The sequence below is a fragment of the Cetorhinus maximus genome, chromosome 1 (genome assembly GCF_964194155.1).
Source record: "Cetorhinus maximus chromosome 1, sCetMax3.hap1.1, whole genome shotgun sequence".
Taxonomy (NCBI): Eukaryota; Metazoa; Chordata; class Chondrichthyes; order Lamniformes; family Cetorhinidae; genus Cetorhinus; species Cetorhinus maximus.
This window is the reverse complement of record NC_135879.1, coordinates 31,818,532-31,842,257: the sequence shown is the minus strand read 5'-3', so window position 1 is coordinate 31,842,257 and position 23,726 is coordinate 31,818,532. Positions and strand designations below refer to the sequence as shown.

The 23,726-nt window shown below is 40.5% G+C and overlaps 1 protein-coding gene across 6 annotated transcripts in view; it reads left to right on the top strand.

Annotated features, from left to right (window-relative positions):
* Positions 1-23,726, top strand: part of intu (inturned planar cell polarity protein) — a 186,205-nt gene that overhangs the window by 128,684 nt on the left and 33,795 nt on the right. For 5 of the 6 annotated variants that reach the window (XR_013576316.1, XM_078539673.1, XM_078539679.1 and 2 more), the window contains 5 exons: positions 1,446-1,523; positions 4,870-5,059; positions 8,956-9,009; positions 14,613-14,675; positions 21,020-21,232. Coding sequence is in view for 5 of the 6 variants with exons in the window: in XM_078539673.1 (XP_078395799.1) it covers positions 1,446-1,523; positions 4,870-5,059; positions 8,956-9,009; positions 14,613-14,675; positions 21,020-21,232 (598 nt within the window). In the remaining variant the exon portion in view is untranslated. The remainder of the gene's footprint in view (positions 1-1,445; positions 1,524-4,869; positions 5,060-8,955; positions 9,010-14,612; positions 14,676-21,019; positions 21,233-23,726) is intronic. The other variant, XM_078539682.1, reaches the window with a different exon arrangement.

Here is a 23,726-nt window from a genome sequence, read left to right as displayed (position 1 = left end):
GCACCAGTGTAGGACCGATATCCTGGACCAAGGTCTCCTTAGCAGCCGCTAGTCTGCCAGTGTTGGCCTCAGTGCATTGGCATGCCGGCGTGGTCACGTCAGACTGAATGCAGACGGACTTCTCCATTGTTCGTTGCAATCTGAGGAATGCAGCTGACAACCCTTCCTGATGTTCCCGTGACTGTCACTGCAGCTCCACCAACTGACTCAGGACCAAGTCCAGAAGCTCGTCATCTGATTCGGCCTCAGCAGAATCCTGGTCTCCAGCAATCCTCAGAGTGCTGCCAGCCTTGGATGTCCTTGCGTCCACCTGCTGTAGACCAGATTGTGTGCTGTGCTCACCAGATTGTGACCCCGAGTCTGCTCTAGAACTAGATCCCACCGATATGTGTGTCTCTGCACTGGTGGAGGATGTGCATTAGTGCTGTGAAGGGTCTTCTGCTTTGGTGTCCTCAGGATCCTCATCCATGGTGTCATCAGGGCTCGAGCTAAGGGCCTGGCTGGTCAAGCCATCTGACATTTGGCTGAGGTTCCTATGAAAGAAAGTAGAGATAATTTGTGCATGGCCGGCGACTCTAAAGCAAGACAATGCACTCACAGTATGGTTGTCTGAGAGATGAGCTGGTGCAGGATCTTCACATGGGTGTTTGCTGCCAACTTCACCATTGCTTCAGGCACAGTCCATGTCCTTTCCAGCCAGCTCAATGTCTTGGTTTTCGAACTGAGAGAGGACCTTGAGTTCTGGCACTCCACTCCCAGTATGGGACCTCTCCCTGTGATTGTGTGCGAGCTTGTCCTGCATAAAGACAGATGATAAGGACGCCTGGCATGTGTGGGTGGTGAAGGGAGCCATGGGTGGGTTGATGATGTGGTCTCCAGAGATGAGCCCAGATGGAGATGTGAAGATGTGTGAGAGAGTGAGTGGTAATGTCTGATTATTTGGCATTGAGTGAGATCCTTGTGAATGTGTGATGGGCTTGTGAATGTGTGAGCTGAGAGTGATGAGATGGTTGACTTACCCTGGCGGCACGGATGAGATCATTCATCCTGTTTCAGCACTGGGCGCCTGACCTCATTCCACCAGTCATGGCTGTGCCTGCAGCTGCCTAGGCCCTAAGCTCTGGAAATCCCTCCCTAAACTCTCCGCTCCTTTAAGACACTTCTTAAACATTTTTCCTTGACCAAACTTTTGATCACCTGTCCTAATATTTCCTTATGTGGCTCGGTGTCAAATTTTGTTTGATAATGCTGCTGTGAAATGCCTTGAGATGTTTTACTGCATTAAAGGCACTATATCAATACAAGTTATTGTTGCCCACTTCTTCTCCTCCCCCAAAAACACAAACAGGAGTTTTTGTTGATCTATTTCCTCTAGTACAAGAACAATTGCAATTCATTCAAACATATGCACATGCTAAATTGACAGGCTGTTCTCTCCTTCAAAGGGTACCGCTTCCACAGCTAAGGAACATGATCCAGAATGTTGTGAGAACCTTGAAGTATATGTACAACTCATTAGACAGGCAAGTACCAAAAAACAATTGTTACAAGCACCAGATTTATAGTAAATTCTGAGCATGATTATGAATATTAATTCACAGTAGAAAGTGAAAATATCTTGAGTACCACGTGAGAGTGAGTTATGCTTCCCTTTTGCACTAGAGTCAGTGTATAAAATCTCCAACTTGATGGGAGATATTTTCACCTGTTCCAGTCAGGCTTGTGAACACCTCATCATGTTGCATTTTCTGGATAGAGAAAATCTGTACTGTGGCCTATACTGCTTGTTTTAGATATGTTTGAGCAACTGAATTTGGATTAAAGAAGCATAGCTGATATTTAAGCATTTTGATGTATATTGTGGCATCTGTGATACAATATTGTTGATGTAGTTGAGTGAATGCTGATATGAAATTATATTTAGCATATGTGCAAAATTTTTAGTACAGTGGATATCACAGGTGCTAAGCTTGGATCAACGATTGTGCTCTTACCTCAGAGGCAGAAAATTGTGGATTCAGGCACCCACTCTAGAGACTTGTGTGCATAATCTAGGATACTACTTCAGTGCAGTTCTGAGGGGGCACTGTGCTGTCGGAGGTGCCATCTTCAGATGAGATGTCAAACTGAGGCACCATTTGCCCTCAGGCGCTTATTCTTTTGTTAGTGCGCCGATGCCCTGGGCTGGTTTTTGCCATCCAAACACAGGGCAAACTCATGACGGGGGAAAGGCGGGAGGGACTGGAATTTCTAATTTGCCAGCTGAATCCCGCCCCCCCCCCGTCACCATTTTGACTGGGAAATGTGGCAGGTCGTGACCTGACATGTACGTAAACAGATGTCACGATTTCCATGTTGCTGTCTTACCCCATTTTTATATTTCGTGGAGCTTGAAATTTTCAGCAAGGTGGGTGGGTTTCTGAAGCCTCTGTGGACTATGCCAGGTTAAAGGGTTTGTGAACTATGGGGAAGCCTGTTCCGGAGTCGGGAATCTTTTCACAGGTTAATTTAAAAATTGTTAGCAACTTCACACATGATAATTAGATGCTGTATGTTGATTTAAGTATGTTTTTAATGTAGTGATTGATGTTGGGGCTTTCTTCTTAAACGGAAGTGACAATTAAATGGACCAGCATTGTGAAAGTGTTCAGATGCATTAGAGTACAGTACTCATTAGATAAAGTGTTCTTTTGCATTCAACAATGTTGATACGTGTCATTTGGACCCTGTGCTTTAACCTTTGCATTGATTCACAGTCCAGCGACCTGAACAGCCTTTGAAGCAGTGCAACAGAGAGTTATCTGTTTAGGCTACTTCAAAAGGCTTTAATGTATTCAGCTCCACAGTCTTTATTTATTCAGTTGTGTAATGGAATCCCATAATTAATACCTTGCTATGCTCTAAACCCCACTAAAGGGTTGAGTTCTGCAGGGACTGTTAACATGGCTGTCAAGGTAGCTGTGAGCTTTAATTTGACAGTTTTATGTGCAGTTAATATGATTATGTACTTTTGAAGAGGCTTTTGAATGGCTGTTTGTTTTGACAGTTTTATGAGCACTTAAGATAATTAACTTTTTCAATACAGTTTGGATTGACTGTGTTTCATTGACAGTTTTATAAGCTCCTAAGAGGATAGGAGTTTTTTGAAGAGGTTTTTGAATGACTGTTTATTTTAACAGTTTCGTGAGCATCTAAAAGACTTCTCAATGGTATTATAGGGCTCATGAGTTCTGTACATAGTGGATACTGAGTCAGTGGACATCAGTGTTATGGAGGGGAAATGGGGTTGGGTGGAGGAGGCGCAGGTGTGAGAGAGGTGAGGGATCGGGTGCCTATTGCTCATATATTCAGAAATGGACCATTGTCCCAATAAATGGAGGTGGGCCTTCTAACCTGTCTGCGCCTGTCCACCTTTGTTCTTGCCTCAGGCATGCTTCCAAAGGCAGCGGCCCTGACTCCAGCCCTTCTCCACCACCCCATCATGAAGATACCATGGGGGGGCACAGCCACTTGGGTAGCAGAATCACGATGCTGCAAAATGGCCTGACTTGTGATTCCCATCTCAAAAAGGAAAATCTGGCCCCCTGTGTCCAAAATGACTGTTTAAAAGCAAAGTTTTTGAAACAGGTTGTTCCGAATTGTTTCATGAACATTACCTGTTCTGTAAACAACAACAAATGGTTGCATTCATATCATGCCTCACATGTATAAAAACATCTGAGGCATCAGTAAAATGGATGTCAATCTACCAAAGCAGGAGACATTTGGAAGGATGACCAGAAGTTTGGTGACTGAGTTTTTAAGGAAGGTCTTAAAGGAAGGTAGATGAAGGCGTTTAGGAGGGGAATTTCCAGAGAGTGAGATTGATGTAACTGCCAGTGATGGGGCTGAGGGAGGGAGCGGGAAGCATGCAAAGAGGCTGCAGTTAGAGAAGCTGAGTTTGATGGGGTTGTAGAGATGGAAGAAATTAGAGATAGGAGTGGAGCAACCATAAGATTTAAAGACAAGACCTGAATTTTAGATTTGAGGTATTATAAGGACCAAGAGCTGATATAGGTCACTGAAGATGGGAGTGATGGGCAAAAGGGACTTAGTGCAGGAAAGCATGTGAACAGAAGTGTTTTGGTCGTAATGGTTTGTATGGATGGTGAAGAATAGTAGACTAGCAATGAAAAAACTAGAATAAAAGAGTCTGGAGGTGATGAAAGAAAACTATAAGGGTTTCAGCAATGCATAGACTGAGGTAAAGACTAAGACGGATAACATTATAGATGTAGAAATAAGTGTTCTGCGAGAGAGGATATGGATCAGAAACTCCATTTGGAGTTGAACAGGATGCAAACGTTGCAAATAGTCAGCCTAAGACTGTGGCTGGGGAAAGGGTAGCAGTATCTCATTAAACTGGGTGTGCTTTTCCATGGATTGGCATCAAATCTTAATAACAGTTGACCCATAAATTCAGGCTTAACAACTCCTCTCACTTATTGTTTAATTCTTTTTCCAATTCATATCAGCGTTCACTGTTCAGACCAAAAAAGTCAAAAATAGCTGGAAAAATAAATTGGTGCTGAATTTACTGCTAATGATAGTAATCTATAAGAGGTCTTGATGGTTAAGCTGCTTTTTATCTAGACAAAAGAGCAGATGGCGAGGGGTATTTATTTACTTCTAGCTACACTAAGCTAAGGTTGAAAGTGACTTCTAAACATCTTCTCATAAACTAGCATTTCTGTGATATTAATTATTATATGATGAGTTATTGTCATTTTGTTTATTGATTTATTTTTATATCGTGTTCTGCTTTTAAATAGTTAATGAAGTAATTTGTCATTCAGCTTCTTTAATTCTAAGTATCTTGTCCTCCTTCAGTGCCTTTTGCAAGTTGGAGAATATTCCCCGGTTGGACCACTTTTTCAATCTGTACTTCCAACGAGCCATCCAGCCAGCAAAGTTAAACTGCAGCGCAAGTCCCAGTTCCCAGTGTTATAGTAGTTCAAGTGCATTGTTTATTGACGGTCTACCTGGAGTTCGCTGGCTTACGTTACCCCAGGGTATCAAGGTAAGCTAATTCTATTCAAAGGACAACTACAACTGTTGTGTGCAGTCAAACTTTTTTTTACCCTTCTTTATTGTTCAACTTTTACCTTAGCCTTCAAATACATATCACCCATTGCATTATTGTGTGAAAAGTTTTGAAGTTTTCTGATGTGAAAGTTAGAAACTGACTTCTACAAAGTACAAAAAAGCAAGACAAAAATTCTTCTGGGCACTTAGTAGCAACATTGCAATTTAGTTTATAAAGGTTTCATATGTTCAGTTTCTAGAAAAATCAAAAATTGAGAAAAATGTGCAAGGTACATACAATTCATTAGACTGACAAATAATAATATGTGATCCCTACAGGCACTGATAATTTATAGGAAATTGCAACCATGATTTTATATTTTAATTTGTTTTCCTGGCCAGCCCAAAACCCTGCTGCCCATTTCCTAACTCTCACCAAGCCCCATTCACCCATCATCCCTGTGCTCGTTGACCCCCATTGGTTCTCGGCCCAGCAACACCTGGATTTAAAAATTCTCATCCCTGTTTTAAAGTCCCTCCATGGCCTTATCCATCCCTATCTCTGTAACCTCCTTCAGCCCAATAACCCTTTGAGATCTCTGCTTTCCCCCATTCTAGGTTCTTCCCATCCCCGATTTTTAATTATTGCACATGTGACAGGTATGCCTTTGGTTCTGGAATTCTCTCCTTAAACCACTCTGTCTATCTATCTCTCCTCCTTTAAGATGTTCATTAAAACCTACCTCCTTAACCAACTTTTGGTCACTTAATGCAGCTCTGTGTCAAATCTGTTATTTAAATGCAAGTTGTTATTGTACTAATTGTAAGGGGGAATAGTATTCTTTTAAAGGTGCTTCCCATTTCACCACAAATATTGCTGAGAGGAAATCTTCATCAATTTGTTAGGTTGTCACTGCGCATAACATTCAAAGGAACTCACTCCAATATTGCAAAGTCCATCAAGCTTTTCTTTATTTGTTTACAATGATCTGTTGTAATCATTTGTTTGGGGTACTTCAGGCCCCATCTCTTTTTGCCACCTTACAATCTGACTTTCCTACTGCAAAGTACTGAACCCTGCAATATCTGGAAGAGAGAAGAGAGCATAGCCTTGCAATCTTGTTAATTCTGCTCATTTGCTATGGTGCATTTTAATAACATAGATGAATGCTGTCTCTATGACTGGAAAGTTTCAAGTGACTCAATTTCACACCAGTTCAATGTGACTTGTATTGCATGGTTATACAGTTTTTCACTTAACCTCCTTTTTCCCCTTAATGACATTTCAAATGTCCTTTTTCTTTTAATATGTATGTTGCTTGAAAGTTACCAACTATGATGTTCAAACAGTTATAGTAATATTGTGCCACCTCAGAATGAATATGTAATAACATAAAATATTATGAATCTCTGCATTTGCCATTGCCATCCATATACGCACTCTTCAACATAAAGTTCCATAATGCCTGCAGAAAGCCGGAGCTGAATTTTATGTGCCCCTGGCGGGCATGTTTTCCACGGGGGAGGCACGTAAAATGGGGTGGGTGCCCATTCCACCACTTTCCAGCTCACCCCCATAATATGGGGAGGGGGGGCTGAAATCGGCAGCCTGCCTGTCACATTTAAATGAACAATTAAGGGTCAGTTGGGCTTGTTATCAAATGCTTGTGGGCAGCAGGGCGGGAGCGGGAAGCCCAATTTTCACATCAAGTTGTTAAAGGGCGGGAAAGAAGGGATGGGGTCAGTCTTCGGGGGCTGCCCTTTACTGATTGCAGGGAGGCCCCCACTTAGGCTGAATCCCTCTTCCTTCCTACCCATTCCTTCCCTTAAACCCCACCCCACTGGCTCTCTCCTTAAACTGCCCAAATCCTCCAGGCCCAAGACCCCGGACTTACCTGCTCGGGGATCTGAGGCCTTGGGGTCCTTTTCTCACCAGTCCCGGCAGCAGCCACTGGCGCCTTCCTGAAGCTGCTGAGACTGATGCGGCTGCTGGCCACTTGGATTGGCCAGCAGCTTCAGAGGGCCCCAATGAGGGGTGGAAGTCCCACTTGGCCCTCATTAATCATCCCCCCCAGTACTTTATGGCTGTGGGCGGATGAGCATGGAGTGTGCCGGACCTCCCGGATTATTCACCCCATGCTCTGTGTGGATCAAAAAGATAGGATAAAGAATGTGTTCTGGATTTTTTTTAATGATCTTCAATGCCACTCACTGGCCTCTTGCTGCTATTGCATGTGATTTGTCCCAAGTCCTTTTATAAAGTACAATGAGGAAATATTGAATGTGTATTTAATTAAATGGGGATACTGCAGTTTGCAGCTTTTCAGAACAAGCAAGATTAATTAATAAAGGAGGATTTCCATGCCTGCTGAGAAAATATTGGATCTGAAATGTGTTTTACACTTTGTTTTGACGTTAAATACTTTGTGAAAGTAGCATTTGAAATTAATCGCAGTCAGTGCATTTTAAATTTATAACTGCCCCTTTTGTTTTAATTCGTGTAGGTTTTGAGTACGGGGAGTGGAAGATTTTACAGTCTTACTAGTTAATGGTTTTGCACCATGACCAACCAATTTAGCAGTTCTTAATAAGAGCATAGAATGCTATGGAATGGGGGAGAAAAGGGCTATTCATCTGATTAGATCACTTGTTCCAAAATCATGCAACCCTGATCATGGACTTTATTGCAGCCAGTCCCTTGAAAAAAAAATCTTTGTTAATACTTCAATGAAGAGAAACTCCGGAATTCCTATCCACCTTTACCTGAGCAACTTCTTTAACTTTTTTTCAATGATCCAAGTAAAAGTTGGAAATCATATTGATGGGCACATTCAACTTTTCTTTTTGCGGCCAAAATAAGTGTATACTGTGGAACTCGACCACATGTTTGAGTCAATGTACCCATTAGTTTGCATATATCTCCAGTTTCCGATGCTAACAATTCCTGTTGATAATTTAGGATTTATCAATCAATGAAGCAGCAACATTTAAAAACAGCCCAATTTTTAGGCCCACAAAATCAAATCTAGCATATTTTAAAAAAGTACAAATAGGATAATTCCTAGGTAGACTAATAAGTGAAGCGTGGATTCTCTGTCAGTTTATTATAACTAAGCTCCATGAAAGTGCTCTGTATGTAATTGTCAGTCAACCTGTTTGTTTCAATTTCAAATCAACCCTTGGAACATGTGATGCTTAGTGCTATTATTTAATGATTAGACCAATTGAAGCCTTGCTAAAGTCCTTTTTGGATTTTTTTTCTTCCAAGGTATTTAGGCGAGCTGTTTTTTTGTTCTGTCCATTTTTCCAAAATGTTTTCATCTTTTTAGCTTCCTCGCGACGCACTATTATCTAATTCAGACTCTGGTTCACTTCTTAAGAAATTTGGAAGAGTAGCCCATGGTTACTTGCACTGAATTTTCCCTCCCTGTGGAGTAATTCTTGCTTTTCCCTGATGGAATGATAAAGATTAGCAAATAGTGGATATTTCATTCTGTACCACACTGTAGTTGACTATTTTTAAAATCTAGATTTTTCCCTTTTTGTTTCCTCAGTTAACTAACTATACTCATCAATGTACACAGTAAATGATCAGCTTTCAATGAAACAACCAACCAGGCACTTCATAAACTGGTGTTAGGCAGAATGGCGTTGCTGCTTCTTATAAATGCAGATCCCATCTGCAGCATAGTTTAAAAAAGAACTTGCTCTTTCCTCATAGCTATTTAAATCTTAACATTTTGTCTGTAAATTTATGAATTAAACCGTCATTTGTGCTTTTCACATGCTGAGTGGAGAGGTGGCTCCAAAAGATTTTTTTTTAAATGAGTTTAGTGATTCTGGTATGTACTTTCCTTGTTGCATCCTTAATTCTCAACATTCAAATTTCAGGTGGATATTGATACTGCACTGAGCGATCTAGAATCAGCAGACTTTGGAGAACTGGTAATAAAACTAGAATAATGTGCAATATCTGAACATCATCTCGTGCACTTTCACTCTCGGTTATGTCCAAAATGAAACTAGTTACTCATGTTTGCATTCGTAAATCGCCTGTGGCCCTATTTGGAGGAAGCATAATGTGTGATGGTGGCGATAGAAACTATACAGAATTAAGGAAACATTTAGATCAATATAATGAAAAATCTTACATTTGGCATATGTCCATGCCATGTGGGACATGGTACATCACACTTAAATAGTGTCCTGGACATAAGGGCTCAAATTAACCATGCTGGCGCATTCAAATAAGAACAGGAGGAAAAACTATTGATCATGGACTACCAGCCTACAAAAACAGCCTTTCGAATCCTTCCATTCCACAATTCCTTATGGGTGTCAGCAGTCCTATTTTAAGTGGATATTCCTTGACTCAGCCTTTAAGTCAGCTTCAAGGTGGGGAGAGATTAGGGGGTGGGGTGTCACAGAATGAAAGCATCATGGCAGCTGCCCAGAAAACTTGTGCACACCTACATAAACATCTTTTTGTAGTTGCACACACTAGCTACATGCTGATGGAGTGGAAGCTCTTGCGGTTGATGAATACTTCAGGGTGATCTGGAGGGGTGCCTTAATTGCCACATGCTTGCAGTCGATGACGTCTCAATGCCTGTGGGAAGCCAGCTAGAGCTGCAAACCCAAGCACCCATTGATTCTGACTGGCATCGTGGGTGGAAAAGTTGACATAATTATTTTCCCTGGCATACAAGGCATCAGTTACCTATCTTATGCGAAGGTGTCTCCAGTAGAACCCCGGAAGGATCCAGGGCAAAAAAGTTGAAAGGCAGTGGTGACATGGACAGCCACTAATAGAACATGGCCACCAGGTCCTGTTGACAGCAGATCTCTTATTCCATTGGGCTTCAAATGTCTGTTACTACCTGACGCGAAACTTTGAGCCTCCTGCGACATTGGTGTCCCAACATGTTGAGGAGGTTATCCTGTGTCCATACACCCTGTGTGCTGTATATGGTCTTTGGCGAGCTGCATCTCGCTGCTCATCCCTCCCATCAGTGGAGCTGCAGGCCTGTGAGGAGCAAGTTGGTCTGCTGCTGCTCTTACTCGTGCTGCTGGTCATCTCGGTCCTCATCTGAAGTATGAATTAAAATAGCATTAGCGACACCCACACTGATCTAATAAATCGGAGCTCCAAAGTGGCAATCCAATGTATAAACGTCCAAAGTTGTAAAGTAACCTCTCAAAGCAAGTACTGTAAGCAGAGTCTTTCACACAAGCAGGTGAGAAAGCAGCTGAGAGGTGTCAGTGCTTATTGGCATATTTCCTTGTCTTAGGTCCCTTACTTGCTGCTGCATTCCCACTTTGCTTTCACTGGAAAGTTCCAGGAAGTATGGGAAACTCAAAGGCCCACAGTTAAATTGCAAAAACCCTGACAGTAGCTATACTGTAGGACAGAGTATAAATTAAGAAATAATGGGCGCTTGTAAGAAAGATACTGCAATTATCATGGACAATTTTACTCTTCACATAGATTGGCCAAATCAAATTGGCAAAGGTAGCCTGGAGGATGAGTTCATAGATTGTGTTTGGGCAGTTTCTTAGAACAATATGTTCTGAAACCAATCAGGGAACAGGCTATTTTAGACCTCGTAATGTGAAATGAGACAGGATTAATTAGTACCTCATAGTAAAGGATCGGTTTGGTAAGAATGATCATTGGATGATCAAATTTCACATTCAGTTTGAGGGTGAGAAGTGCGGTTCTAAAACTAGTGTCTTAAACTTACATAATGGCAATTACAAGAGAATGAGGACAGAGTTTACTAAGTGGACTGGGAAGATAGGTTAAAAAGTAAGAAGGTAGAGAATCAATGGCAAACATTTAAGGAGATATTTCATAACTCAACAAAGATATAATTTCATGAGAAAGATGCATCATCCTTGGCTAACTAAGGAAGTTAAGGATTGTATCAAATTGAAAGAAAAGGTGTACCATGCTGTTAAGATTAGTGGGAGGCTAGAAGATTGGGGAAATTTTAGAAACCAGCAAAGAATGACTTAAAAATGTATAAAGAGGAAGAAATCAGTATGTGGGAAAACTAGCAAGAAATATAAAAACAGACAGTAAAATCTTCTACTGGTATATAAAATGAAAAAAAAGTAGCTGAAGTGAGGTCCCTTAGAGGTTGTGACTGCAAAATTAATCATGGGAAACAAGGAAGTGGCAGCGATATTGAACAAGTATATTGTATCTGTCTTCAGAGTAGAAGACACATAACGCATCCCAGGAATAGCAGAAAATCAAGAGGCAAAAGGGAGGAAGGAATTTAAAACAATCACAACCACTAGAAAAAAAGTACTGAGAAAACTAATGGGACTAAAGGCTGAAAAGTCCCTTGGATCTGATGGCCTGCATCGTAGCGTCTTAAAGGAAGTGACTGGAAAGATAGTGAATGCATTGGTTGTAATCTTCCAAAACTCCTGAAATTCTGGAAAGGTCCTAGCAGATTGGAAAACTGCAAATGTATTCAAGAAAGGAGGGAGACAGAAAGCAGGAAATTTTAGACCTGTTGGCCTAACCTGTCAATGGGAAAATGCTGGAATCCTTAATTATCAGTCGCTTCAAAGTGTAGAACTTGAATAATGCTGGAAAGACATATTTCCGAAGCTTTGCATCTTGCACTTACCAGGACAAGTGCAAGATTGTCAAATTTCAAACGATCATAACAGTTTATAGTACAGAAGAAATGGGTGCTGATTGGTTGACAAGTCAGCTCTGGCTGAGGCATTGCCATGGAGAAAGCAACAGGGGAACTCTAGGCTCTCCAAGCTTCCCAGTAATTCAAAAAAGATGCAAGGCTTGAACATATTCTTTTTGTTTGCAGAGAATGGGTGCCTGCACATGAATGCAGGTATAAATGAGCCATGTTATGAGCTCAACTGATTATCTTAAATTGGTTGTTAGTGTACCTACTAACACACTTGGGATTGTTCAGCAAATCCTGCCCAATTACAGAATCACATCTAACAGTAGACATTTTGTTTCACATTTTACAAGTGGGGTCTGGTTGAGTACAGACCTACTCAATAAGAGGCCAGCAGCTCTGCTATGCTCAGCAGCACCACTGGGGAGGTGTTGGCTACTGCCAGTACTATACCCACCTGAGGCCTTGGATCGAGGAGGGACCCAGACACAGGTGAATTGAGGTGGAAAGCAGGGTGGGGGATGGTGACAGCAGGGGAATGGGGTGTCTCTCAGTGGGCCCTCCATTTCCGATGCCCACTTAAAGGCCTCAGTTGGCAGTGGGATGGAAGGCCATCCATAGGCCTTCCCTCCACAGACTTTATTGGGATGAAGTCGGAAAGATTGCGGGGTCCCCACCCACCAGCCTAACGCCTGATTAAATGCCCCCCTGCCAGCAAACGCACCACGGGGTAGGGCACAAGGTTCCACCTATCATGTTTGACAAATTTATCAAAGTTCTTCGAGAATTTAAATAGGATGGATAAAGGGGGGGTCTAGTAGATGTAGTCTATTTGATTTTGACACTCAATAAGGTGCCATGTAAAAGGTTACTGCACAAGATAAGAGCTCAAGGTGTTGGGGAATATATGGATAGAAGATTGGCTAACTAACAGGCAACAGGTTCGAAATAAATGGGCTTTTTTCAGGTTGGCAAACTAACCAGTGGAGTGCCACAGGGATCAGTGCTGGGGCCGCAACTATTTACAATCTATATTAATGTCTTGGATGAAGGGACCAGATGTATTGTAACCAAATTTGCTGACAATACGAAGATAGGCAAGTTGTGAGGAGGTTACATAAGAGTCTGCAAAGGGATATAGATAGGTTAAGTGAATGGGGAAAAATTTGGCAGATGGAATATAATGTGGAAAAATGTGAGGTTATCCATTTGGCAAGAAGAATAGAAAAGCAGAATATTATTCAAATGGAGAGAGACTGCAGAGTGCTTTGGTACAGAGAAATCTGGCTGTTATTGTACATGAATCGCAAAGTTAACATGCAGGTACTGCAAGTAATTAAGAAGGCAAATGGAATGTTGGCCTTTATTGCAAGGGAGACAGCGTATAAAAGTAGGGAAGTCTTGCTACAACTGTTCAGGGCTTTGCTGAGACCACATCTAGAGAACTGTATACAGTTTTGGTCTCCTTACATAAGGATGGATATAGATGCATTGGAGCAGTTCAGTAGGCTGGTTCCTGGGATGAAAGATTTGTCTTATGAGGAAAGGTTGAGCAGGTTGGGCCTATACTCATTGGAGTTTAGAAGAATGTGAGGTGATTTTATTGAAGCATGTAAGATTCTGAGGGGGCTTGACAGGGTAGATGCTAAGAGAATATTTCCCTCGTGGGAGAATCTAGAGCTAGGGGCACAGTTTTGAAATAAGGGGTCTCCCATTTAAGACAGAGCCGTTAGTCGTTGAATTTCTCTTCCATGAAGAGCAGTGGAGGCTGGGACATTGAATATACTCAGGGCTGAGTTAGAGAGATTTTTGATCTACAAGGGAGTCGAGGGTTATGGGGGGCAGGCAGGAAAGTGGAGTTAAGGCCACAATCAGATCAGTCATTACCTTATTGAATGGCAGAGCGGGCTCAATGGGCTGAATGGCCTACTCCTCCTATTTCTAAAGATCTTAATATTGTTGTAATTGAATGATTAGCATATTAACATTGACAGCCTGCCTCTCCCAAGGAACTTGCTTGCACATAGCCTAATGTGCCATGGTTAATGTGGAAGGCAGTGAGTTGGATCCAGCTTCCTGATGTGCTCCCAAATCCACATGCTCTTGCAAGATAAATTTAACCTAATGTTGCAGGCCCAAGAGACCTGTATCTACCCCCAGCACTCAGTCCATAATGCAAGTTTGGAAGACTGCAGGAAATCTCTGGGCTGCATTCTGGAGACAGGTATCTGTCATTACATCTGGGAACTGAGTGTTCATCGGGCCAGCAGGGAAGAAAATCTTAGTTTATGTAGGTCTAGGTATTGGATAAACATAGTTGAATGACCTCCAACATTCCATCTTTGCATGTGCATGAGGGTGCATTTAAAATCATATGAAAGTTAGGCTCATGGACCCCATGTATTTCTGCACATTCATTTTGATGAATAAAAAGCTGTGATGAACTTGTGCCCAAATATCATTAGATGCTCCTGGTGGGTAGTCTTGAGTATACAAGTCAAATTGAATTTAAATTAGAATTAGAATGTGCAGATGAGGTATGGGCTGACCACATGACCTCAGGTGTTTTTAGTATGGCTTATTTGGAATTATAATGGTAAGGTTTCAAAAAAAGTCATTATGCAGTAGGTGTTGTACCATGGTGTCATAGATGAAATCTTCCCAATACAGACACCTGAACAATATGTACAAAACAGCAGTTTGCCAAAATTACACTGCCTTCATTTACTTTTCTGTTTACAGCTGCTCAAAATTTAATTATTGATGGTGCCATTCTTCAAAATTAAATGTAAATTAAGTAAATGTGTTCTCCTATATTAGTTTATCTGTTTGATATGTAATTGGCTAGTAACCAGGAACCTAATTATCTTGTTGGTTTAATTTTAGTCTGAAGATTATTATGACATGCGACGACTGTACGTGATACTGGGTTCCTGTCTGTTCTTCAAGGTGAGCATGTTGATGGTTGGAAGTTCAGAGTTGATTGAAAGAATTAAACTGTAACTTGAAGCCTGAGCAACAAAATTTTCAGTAACTGATCCATGAACTTGACTAATAGGAGAAATGTATTGACATTGCATCTGGTTGTCAGAGGATTTAAGCAGAATGGGACTTGAAGAGTGGAACACAACTGACCTTTTTGAAATATCAATAGAATATTAAACCAATATTTCTGCTACAAGGCAAATGATTGAATTCACAGTGGGCTAAGTGTTAGTACACAATAGACCATAATAAGGTTATTGTGTTTTTAAGAGAACAGTGCTGCAACAGTATGAAAGACCCTGTGCTTAATTTCATTTTGAAATCTAATTAACTATTAAACACACATGCACTAGACTATGCAACAAAATTGCGTGATGTTGAAAGATGTAAGTGGTTATTTTAGATTTAAAGCACTCATATAATATATTAAAGTCCATAATGAATTCCATAATTTTAAATTACAGCACCTAAAATTGCCATTTGTATTTGAGCATCAAGTACTTTTGTATTCCAGATATCTGCTTCCATTTTTGTTTTACTTTTTAAAACACCTACAAATGGAATTTTCTGCTTGTAAGCTTGAAATTGATGAGTGCATTGTAATATCACTTGTACCTGTTTGATAAGTAGGCACCCAACAGTTTCTCAACAGTTTTTAAAAAGTGTTCAAAATTATACACACACACAAATGCAAAATTACTGAACAGATATTAATGAAAGACAAGAGTAAATTAATTTGCATTGGATGTAATATTAGCTCAATATATCATAAGATAGTTGTGATAGGACATTTAACCATTTTTGCCATGGAAGAATCTGGGTATGATTTATGTTGAACTGTTTCTTTTAAGTTGAATTGCATTCCTGGAGAGTTAAAATCCACTTTGCAATCAGAGCTGTTTGGAGGTGGAGAGGAGTTGAAACTGTGATATTTAGAAATGTCCAGATGATCAATAGTACAGTGACTGCTGATGTTGGGTTGACCCCTTCCCTCACCTGGCCAAAGGGGATGAGACAGTCCCAAGAAGATTGCGAGTCATTAGTTCAGGGAGGAAAAGGAACCAAAAAACCCCAGTGACTGACTGCCTTAATGTGAGGGGGAAAGTTGTCCAAATTCAGGAACTTTGGAATGCCACAGAGTTGTCATGGCCAGAAATAAGAAGTGGACAACTGTTCATCCTTGCGGTCTGACATTTTTGATAAGAAGTTACATAGACAATGAAGTTACAGACAAGAAAGTTGGGGAAGAGTAGGGTAGGGTAAGACAGGTGAAGTGTATCTTCAGTTAGTATCCAGGTCATTCAGCTACAAGCTCCCGCTATTGATCCTATGAACAACTAGATTTTGAGCAGTATGGGCAGTCTCCTAATTGTAAGAAACCATTGGCACAGAACCTACAACAATGTCTGACACAGACCTGAAATTTGATCTTCATCCAAGTCTTGGGAGAGTGATCTAATGCAGCCTTGAAAGCCTGCTGTTCCTTGCATGCACAGATCTTGAGCTGGTACTGTAATGTTTTCATTACTGCAGAGTTAATGCAGAAATTAGGCCCAAGAGTGGGTGCATGTGGCAAGGTACTTTTTTTAAACCCTGATTTAAGTACACCGATGCACTGAACTGGCTCAGCCTAATTACAAGGTTGTTATAAAGTTGATATTCAGACAATTTTTCTTAGTGGTCGCATTTAACTTTATTTACAAGACAGCAGCAGCAACTACAAGTGTGCATCAAACTTCATAACTAAAGAAGAACTCTCCTTTAGAGGTTCCCCACACTGCTAACACATTGGTTTACACAGATCATGTGATCTTACAACACGGTAATATTCTTAAAGCTACAGTCCAACATTTCCCAAAACTATAATTACTACAAAGGTAATGAGGGAACTTAAGTTACCAGCGGTAGATTGGAAGATCCATGAAAACGTTGATCTCTGCTGTCATTGGCGAAACAGAGATCAGTAATTTTACATTTACCAGTACCATCAACTGTTTGAGAGCTGCCTGTGCATGAGCTGACAGTACTAAAGAAAAGTAACTTATATCATTTGTAGCCATTTAACTTTTAGGTGGATGTTCGTGGAATAGTGCATAATTTGTTTGTAGCTCAGTGAGTCATCAGTGCGAGAGATCCATGAATTAAACATCATGGTCCTACAAATTCCCTGTACTGTTTTGCAGATTAGCTCCTTATTGCCAGTATAAAAAGAATGCTGGATGACCCACAAGCTATTTATTCCAGAACTCCATCAATTAATGTTAGGTTGCCTTAGTTAAAAGTTTCATTTTTGACAGCTGTTTTTAATATAATAGATTTTTATGCATTAGATGTAGTGCATTTATTTTTGAAGTCAATAGTTATCTTGTTAGGGTAACCATGAAGCTATCAATTTCTCATTCGCCCATATGCTCAGTGGCCTCCACTCTAAGTACTGGGAGAGCCTGCTGTCCACGGCATGAAACGCTGGAGGTTGACTGGTACGCTACCATGGTTAGATGTACTTGCTGGTCGATATGCAGAATCTACTCCTTTTGAAATGAAAATGAAGGCACATTAGAAGTTAAATTGAGGGTACCCCAATCAGCAGCCTGTTCTACAAGATGTGAAATGTTGAGCATAGAACATGCAAGTAGATATTGGAGGGAAAGTAAGTTGATAAGTGAGCGTGAACATAAGATACGGGAAATAGGAGTAAACCATACAGCTCTTTGAGCCTGCTCCACCATTCAGTAAGATCTGGACAAAATTTCTACATCAACTGCAGTTTTCTACCCTTATCCAATACCCCTTGATTACCTTAGTGCCCAAAAATCTAACAATCTCAGTCTTTAGTATAGGGATCGACTGACTACAAATCTCTAGGTTAGAGAATTCAAATGATTCACTCCTCGTTTTGCCCTCGTCTCAGTCCTAAACGGTTGACCCCTTATCCTAAGACTATAACCCCTGGTTCTAAACTCTCTAGACAGGAGAAACAGCCTCTGAATGTTTACTCTTTCAAGTCTTCTAAGAATTTTATACTCCAATACAATCAACTTTCATTCTCCTAAACTCTAGAGGATATAGACCTAGTCTATTCAATCCCTCCTCATAGGACAACCCTCTCATCCCCAGGAATCAATCTAGGAAGCTTTGTTGCACCCCATCCAAGGAAAGTATATGCTTCTAATGGTAAAGAGACCAAAATTGTATACAGTACTCCAGGGGTGGTCTCCGAAAACCCCTATATAAATGCAGCAAAACTTCCTTGTTCTCATGCTCCATTTATTTTGTTATAAAGGCTAGCATGCCACTTCCTTCCTAATTGCTTGCTGTACCTGCATGTTAACTTTCTATGATTTGTGTACAAGGACACCCAAATCTCTCTGCATACCAATATTAACTTGTCTGTTAACCATTTTTTTTTTAAATTCTGTTTTTCCATTCTTCCTACCAAAATGGTAATTTTACACTTCCTTATATTATACCTTCTTGCCCAATCACTTAACTAGTCTGTGTTCCTGTGCAGATGCTTTGGGTCTATCTTATAGTTTACTTTCCCACCAGTTTTGTACTGCATAAATTGAGTGAATTGAAACCTGTCCCTTAGCCGCCAACAACTTATTGGTGTCGGTGTTAAAATAGTGGTCGGAAGTACATCGTATAAAAGTGTTATAATGTTTGTCCGCTAATGCCACCAACATTTCTGTTGTTTATATGTCACTCAAACCACTTAGTGATTTTATACACTTGCAGATTTTATTTACAATAATATTCCTCCTAATAAGTTATAGCTCCCCATGGTTTAGAGCAATTTTCTTGTGATACTTGTTATGATACGGCAGGTGGTATGTGCTAGGCTGACCAAATCTCAGAGGGAAACTTGGCCAGACTAGCACAACGATTTTGCAATTTGTATTTATTACGAGAAGGTTTGTGCACTGAAGTCAGAAGTAACGAGTCCACTACCACTTTTAGATTTTCAGGATTAAATTAAAACATTTATTAACAAAAGAAAAGAAAAAGTTAAGCACACACATTACAGCTACATGGTTATTTAGTCTTATAATAGTTCCCAAAATTTCTACTTAACTAGACTCCCAACTACACACCACTGTCAGGCAACAGTCCAAAATAGATTCCTAATCTATAAAACATCCAGCAAAATTACCACAAGCATCCACTGTTTCTATAAAGGAGGTATTTCACAGATTCTCTCTCACTCTCACTGGATAATGAAACTCCAAAGGCTTTTAACACAACCTTGGTTACTGGAACAGCAAACTGCCCCAGGATGGCTAGAGGCTTTACCTACAAGTCTGTTTCACACAGTGCACCTTTCAAGATCTCACACAACCACCTCCACACAGCTTTCCATCTTTCTTTAAATATATTTTCTCCTTTTTGATCTGTAAATTCCATTGTTTCAACCTGTCTTTGGAAGTTACTTTTTTCAGAATATAAAAACCTTTCATGATGTCATTATGGCCAGCACTTTTGGGAAAAATAAACATCATAACTTTGCCTTATTTACCTTGCCAGTTGTAAACGTCTTACCATGTCCCCCTATCTAAAAATGCAAATTCCATTTTACTAAGTTTGTCCATTAGCATTTCAAATAAGTGTTTTTTACACTTAACCCCTTTAATGATTCAAACCTTGCAGTCTAATAATCTGTAGTTTACTTAAATTATTCACACATACACAAACATAAACCTGCTTTAAATTGGCCCACTGTAATATCAGGAAAAATATGGTAATTCCTTTACTTCAAAACAGTTTAACTTCAGTGTATAAAATTTGTAGTTTTTAATACTTTGTAGTACAAATAGATCTCTGTTGTTTGAATTTTGAATGGATCCTTTCCAATGAAATAGTTGTTTCATATTTCACAGTTCAACATTTTCTAGTAGTTTAAAGGATTAATTCTAACCTACATTGGACACTGCTACCATTTTCAGCAATGTATAGTAGCTAGTAATGTGTTAAGATTGCTTCCCTTTGTATAGGTGACACTATTGTACAAGATTAAAAAACAACTTTACATGCAGCATGCACAAGCACAACACAACATTTTGACTGACATAACAAGGACTGGAGTGGAAATATAGAAGGAACTAAGCTTCAAAGATGTCACAAAAGGAAGCAATGAATTGTGCAAAGTTGTGGATAGTTTTTTTAATATTTGTTCTCTGGATATGGGCAACTGGCATGCCTATATTTATTTCCGATCTATACTTACCCTGTGAAGGGAATGGTTGCCCTTCACCTTGAACTGCTGAAGTCTTTGTAGTGATGGTGCTCCCATAATGGTACTAAGTAAGAAATTCCCAAAATTCCCAAATAACAATAGCGAAGGGATTGTAATTTGTGCCCAAAGTTTGGGATGGTGTGTGATTTTGAGGGTAGCTTTGAGATAATAATGTTCTCAAGACGTTGCTTGTCCTTCTCAGTGGTACTTAAGGGAGGGAGGTGCTGCCGAAGTAAATTTGGTAAGTTAGTGCAGTGTATCCTGAGAATCATACATATGGCAGGCACAATAGGTCAGTGATGGAGCAGGGTAGGTATTCAGTCTTGGTGCCAGGGGCATCAATGAAACAATCTGCTATATCCTGGACAGTATTGATCATCTTAAGTGGTGTTATATGTGCGCTGATCCAAGCACATGGTGTGTATGTCATCTCACTCCTGGCTTGAGTCTTGTAGATGTTAAATATGCTTTAAGGGAGAAGGAGAAGAGATATTCATCACCGAATACATAACCTCTATCCTGTCCTTGTAGCCATGTGTTAATGTGGTTTATCCAATTAAGCTTCTGGCCACCAAGAAGTTGTTGATGGTGCATTTGAAAATCAGTGGGAGTTTCTCTGCATAATTGAAAACTAAGGTTAAGCAGGTTTTTCACCTATGCTGAAGAGTGCAAATACGGTGATAATACATCATTTCTGACTAAAATCTGACTCCAGAGGAATGACTTGAGCAATCTTGGTAAATCTCAGTTGTGCAAATTTGAGCAAGAGGTGTTTGTATGTAGTTAGAATTTGCATACAACTGGCCATGACATTTTAATGTTGGTGTACAACCCGTACGACTTGTAGAAAGACTTTTGTGATGGTGATTTTGAAATGTTTTGGAATGTTCTTCCAGATATTTTACGAATAAAGTATATTTTTCAAAAAAAAGACTATTTATTTGTTGCATTGTGGCAAATAACTAGAATTGCTTTTCAATTAAGTTGTAGTTTTTGCAACTTACTTTCTTTAATGTTGATCTTTCTAGCAATACTTTGTTAACCTTACTCTGTTGAATTTTTATGTATTTTTAAGGGTTACTTGATTGGCAATCATTTGCCCAAAGATGACCTCCTTGACATTGCACTTTACTGCCAGCATTATTGCTTACTACCCCTTGCAGCGGAGCAAAGGATTGGTCAGCTGATCATTTGGCGTGAGACGTTTCCATATAGACACCTGTTATCAAGTCACATTGAAGGTTATCAACAGCCAGAAGGAAGATACTTTTTGCTAATTGTTGGTTTGGTATGCATTAAATTATGTTTACATATACTTTTTTCTTATATGTAATTTAGTGTAGTTCGAATTCAAGCAAGTAAATGAAAGTAATTGTTCATATATTGTTGGGCTTTGGATCTACCTGTGTTGATTTAGTTCCCTTCTTCTTGAGTCCTCTGACCAAAGGCAGGTCTGACCAACAGTGTCACAACCTTCATCACAGGGTAGGGCAAGGAGGCAGATCCCAAATCCAATGCAGCCAGAATGGGGATCAAACCCCATGCTGTTAGCACCAATCTGATCCACACCAACCATCCAGCCAACTGAGCCAACCGGTCCCCCAAGGAGTCCGAGTTACTGTGGTAACAAACACTTTTACATGCATGTTGTAGCCTAGAGCTATGGATAGTGATGGTAGAGGTGCCAATTTTTTTCCATCACTTAGCTGACCAGGAATCTCTCCTGCTCTTACCCCCTTCCATTGACGTATGTTGGAAGGATTTCAAGTTGATACTCAACTGTTTTGGCCACGTTAAGTCCATGCCCAAATGCAGCAAGGCCTGGACAATATCCATGCTTGGGCTGACAAGTGGCAAGTAATGTTCGCGCCACACAAGTGTCAGGCAATGACTATCTCCAAAAAGAGAGAATCCAACCATCACCCCTTGATGTTCAATGGCATTATCATCACTGAAACCCCCACTATCAACTTCCATGGGGTTGCCATTGACCAGAAGCTGAACTGGACTAGCCACATAAATATTATGGCTACAAGAGCAGGTCAGAGGCTAGGAATCGTGTGACAAGTAACTCACCTCCTGACTTCCCAAAGCCTGTCCACCATCTACAAGGCATAAGTCAAGAGTGTAATGGAATACACCCCACTTGCCTGGATGAGTGCAGCCCCCATAACACTCAAGAAGCTTGACACCATACAGGACAAAGCAGCCCACTTGATTGGCATCACACCCACAAACATTCACTCCCTCCACCACTGACACATAGTAGCAGCAGTGTGTACCATCTACAAGATGCACTGCAGGGATTCACCAAGGCTCCTTCGACAGCACTGTCCAAACCCACGACCACTGTCACCTAGAAGGACAAGGGCAGCAGATAGATAAGAACGCCACCACCTGGAGGTTACCCTCCAAGTAACTCACCATCCTGACTTGGAAATATATCGCCGTTCCTTCACTGTTGCTGGGTCAAAATCCTGGAACTAACTTCCTGACAGAACTGTGGGTGTACCTACACCACATGGACTGCAGCGGTTCAAGAAGGCAGCTCACCACCACCTTCTCAGGGGCAACTAGGGATGGACAATAAATGCTGACCTAGCCAGGGAAGCCCTCATCCCATGAATGAATTTTTTAAAAATAAGAATGCACCATCCTTGGTTATCAATTCTAGAGTGGGACTTGAACCCAGAGCTTCTGGCTCAGAGACAGGGGCATTACCCACTTCGCTACAAGACCACGATGATTCAGTTACTGATGTCATTTCCATTATCAAGGAAATAATCAGATCTTAAAATGTGCAACTACCTTCTTAATTATGAATGTTTAAAATAATGTTCATTCTATATAAATAGTCCAACAGCATGAACCACCACTAACTATAAAAGATAATACAGTAGCACAAGTTTTAATAGCATAAATGTGGAATAAATAAAGGCCACCAGTCTTATCAAATAGCATGGGCTACCCAACTTAGACAATAAGCTACAGGAAGTGAATTACAGATAAAGTCGACAAGAAAATAAAGTATACATTTTCTCAAAAAGCTGAAGGCACTCCTATGAAACTCAGAACATCAGTCCAATCCCAAAACACATACCATTCAACCCTAGCCAGTTATATTCTAAACTGACATCTCCATGTGGCAATGGCTCGGGCATCACTTATTCTTCAGAATGCTGTAATTATCTTTATTGTATTTAGTTCCATTTTGGTTGACATAGTTATGTCAAACTCAGAGTAGTTTGTGGTTTCTTCATGGCCAAAATCAAGAGCATCTCCTCAAGCTGCCTCTGTCTCTTATTCCTTACCTTCCCTTTCTTATCCCTTTGACTCCCAACTTTCTTTCCAAGTTGAATCATTCCCATATCAGCTCTTTACCACCCAGTTTTACATTCTCAGCCCCATGTCTAATGACATTATTAAACCACCTTTATCCTCCCAGATGGTTTTTACACCCTTTAAAACTCCCATCTTCACCCAAAATATTGCCCTAACCTTCCATCCTCCTTGTCTTCAACCTTGGCTTTCTCTCAAATCTTAGAATACATTGTTGTTTTGCAATTATTTTCACAGCTTTCCTGCAAAATCCTGTTGAAGAGTCTTAAATCATGTTTTCATTCCACCTACAGCAGACTATGCTAGACAGTCATAACTGACATTCTGGGTGAATGTGACTTCCTCAATCACTCGAGTGCCTTTGAATTGAATTTGTCCAAGACACTAGTTTGGCCTCAGCTCGGGTATTGCATCCAGTTCTGGGTGCCACACTTTAGGAAAGA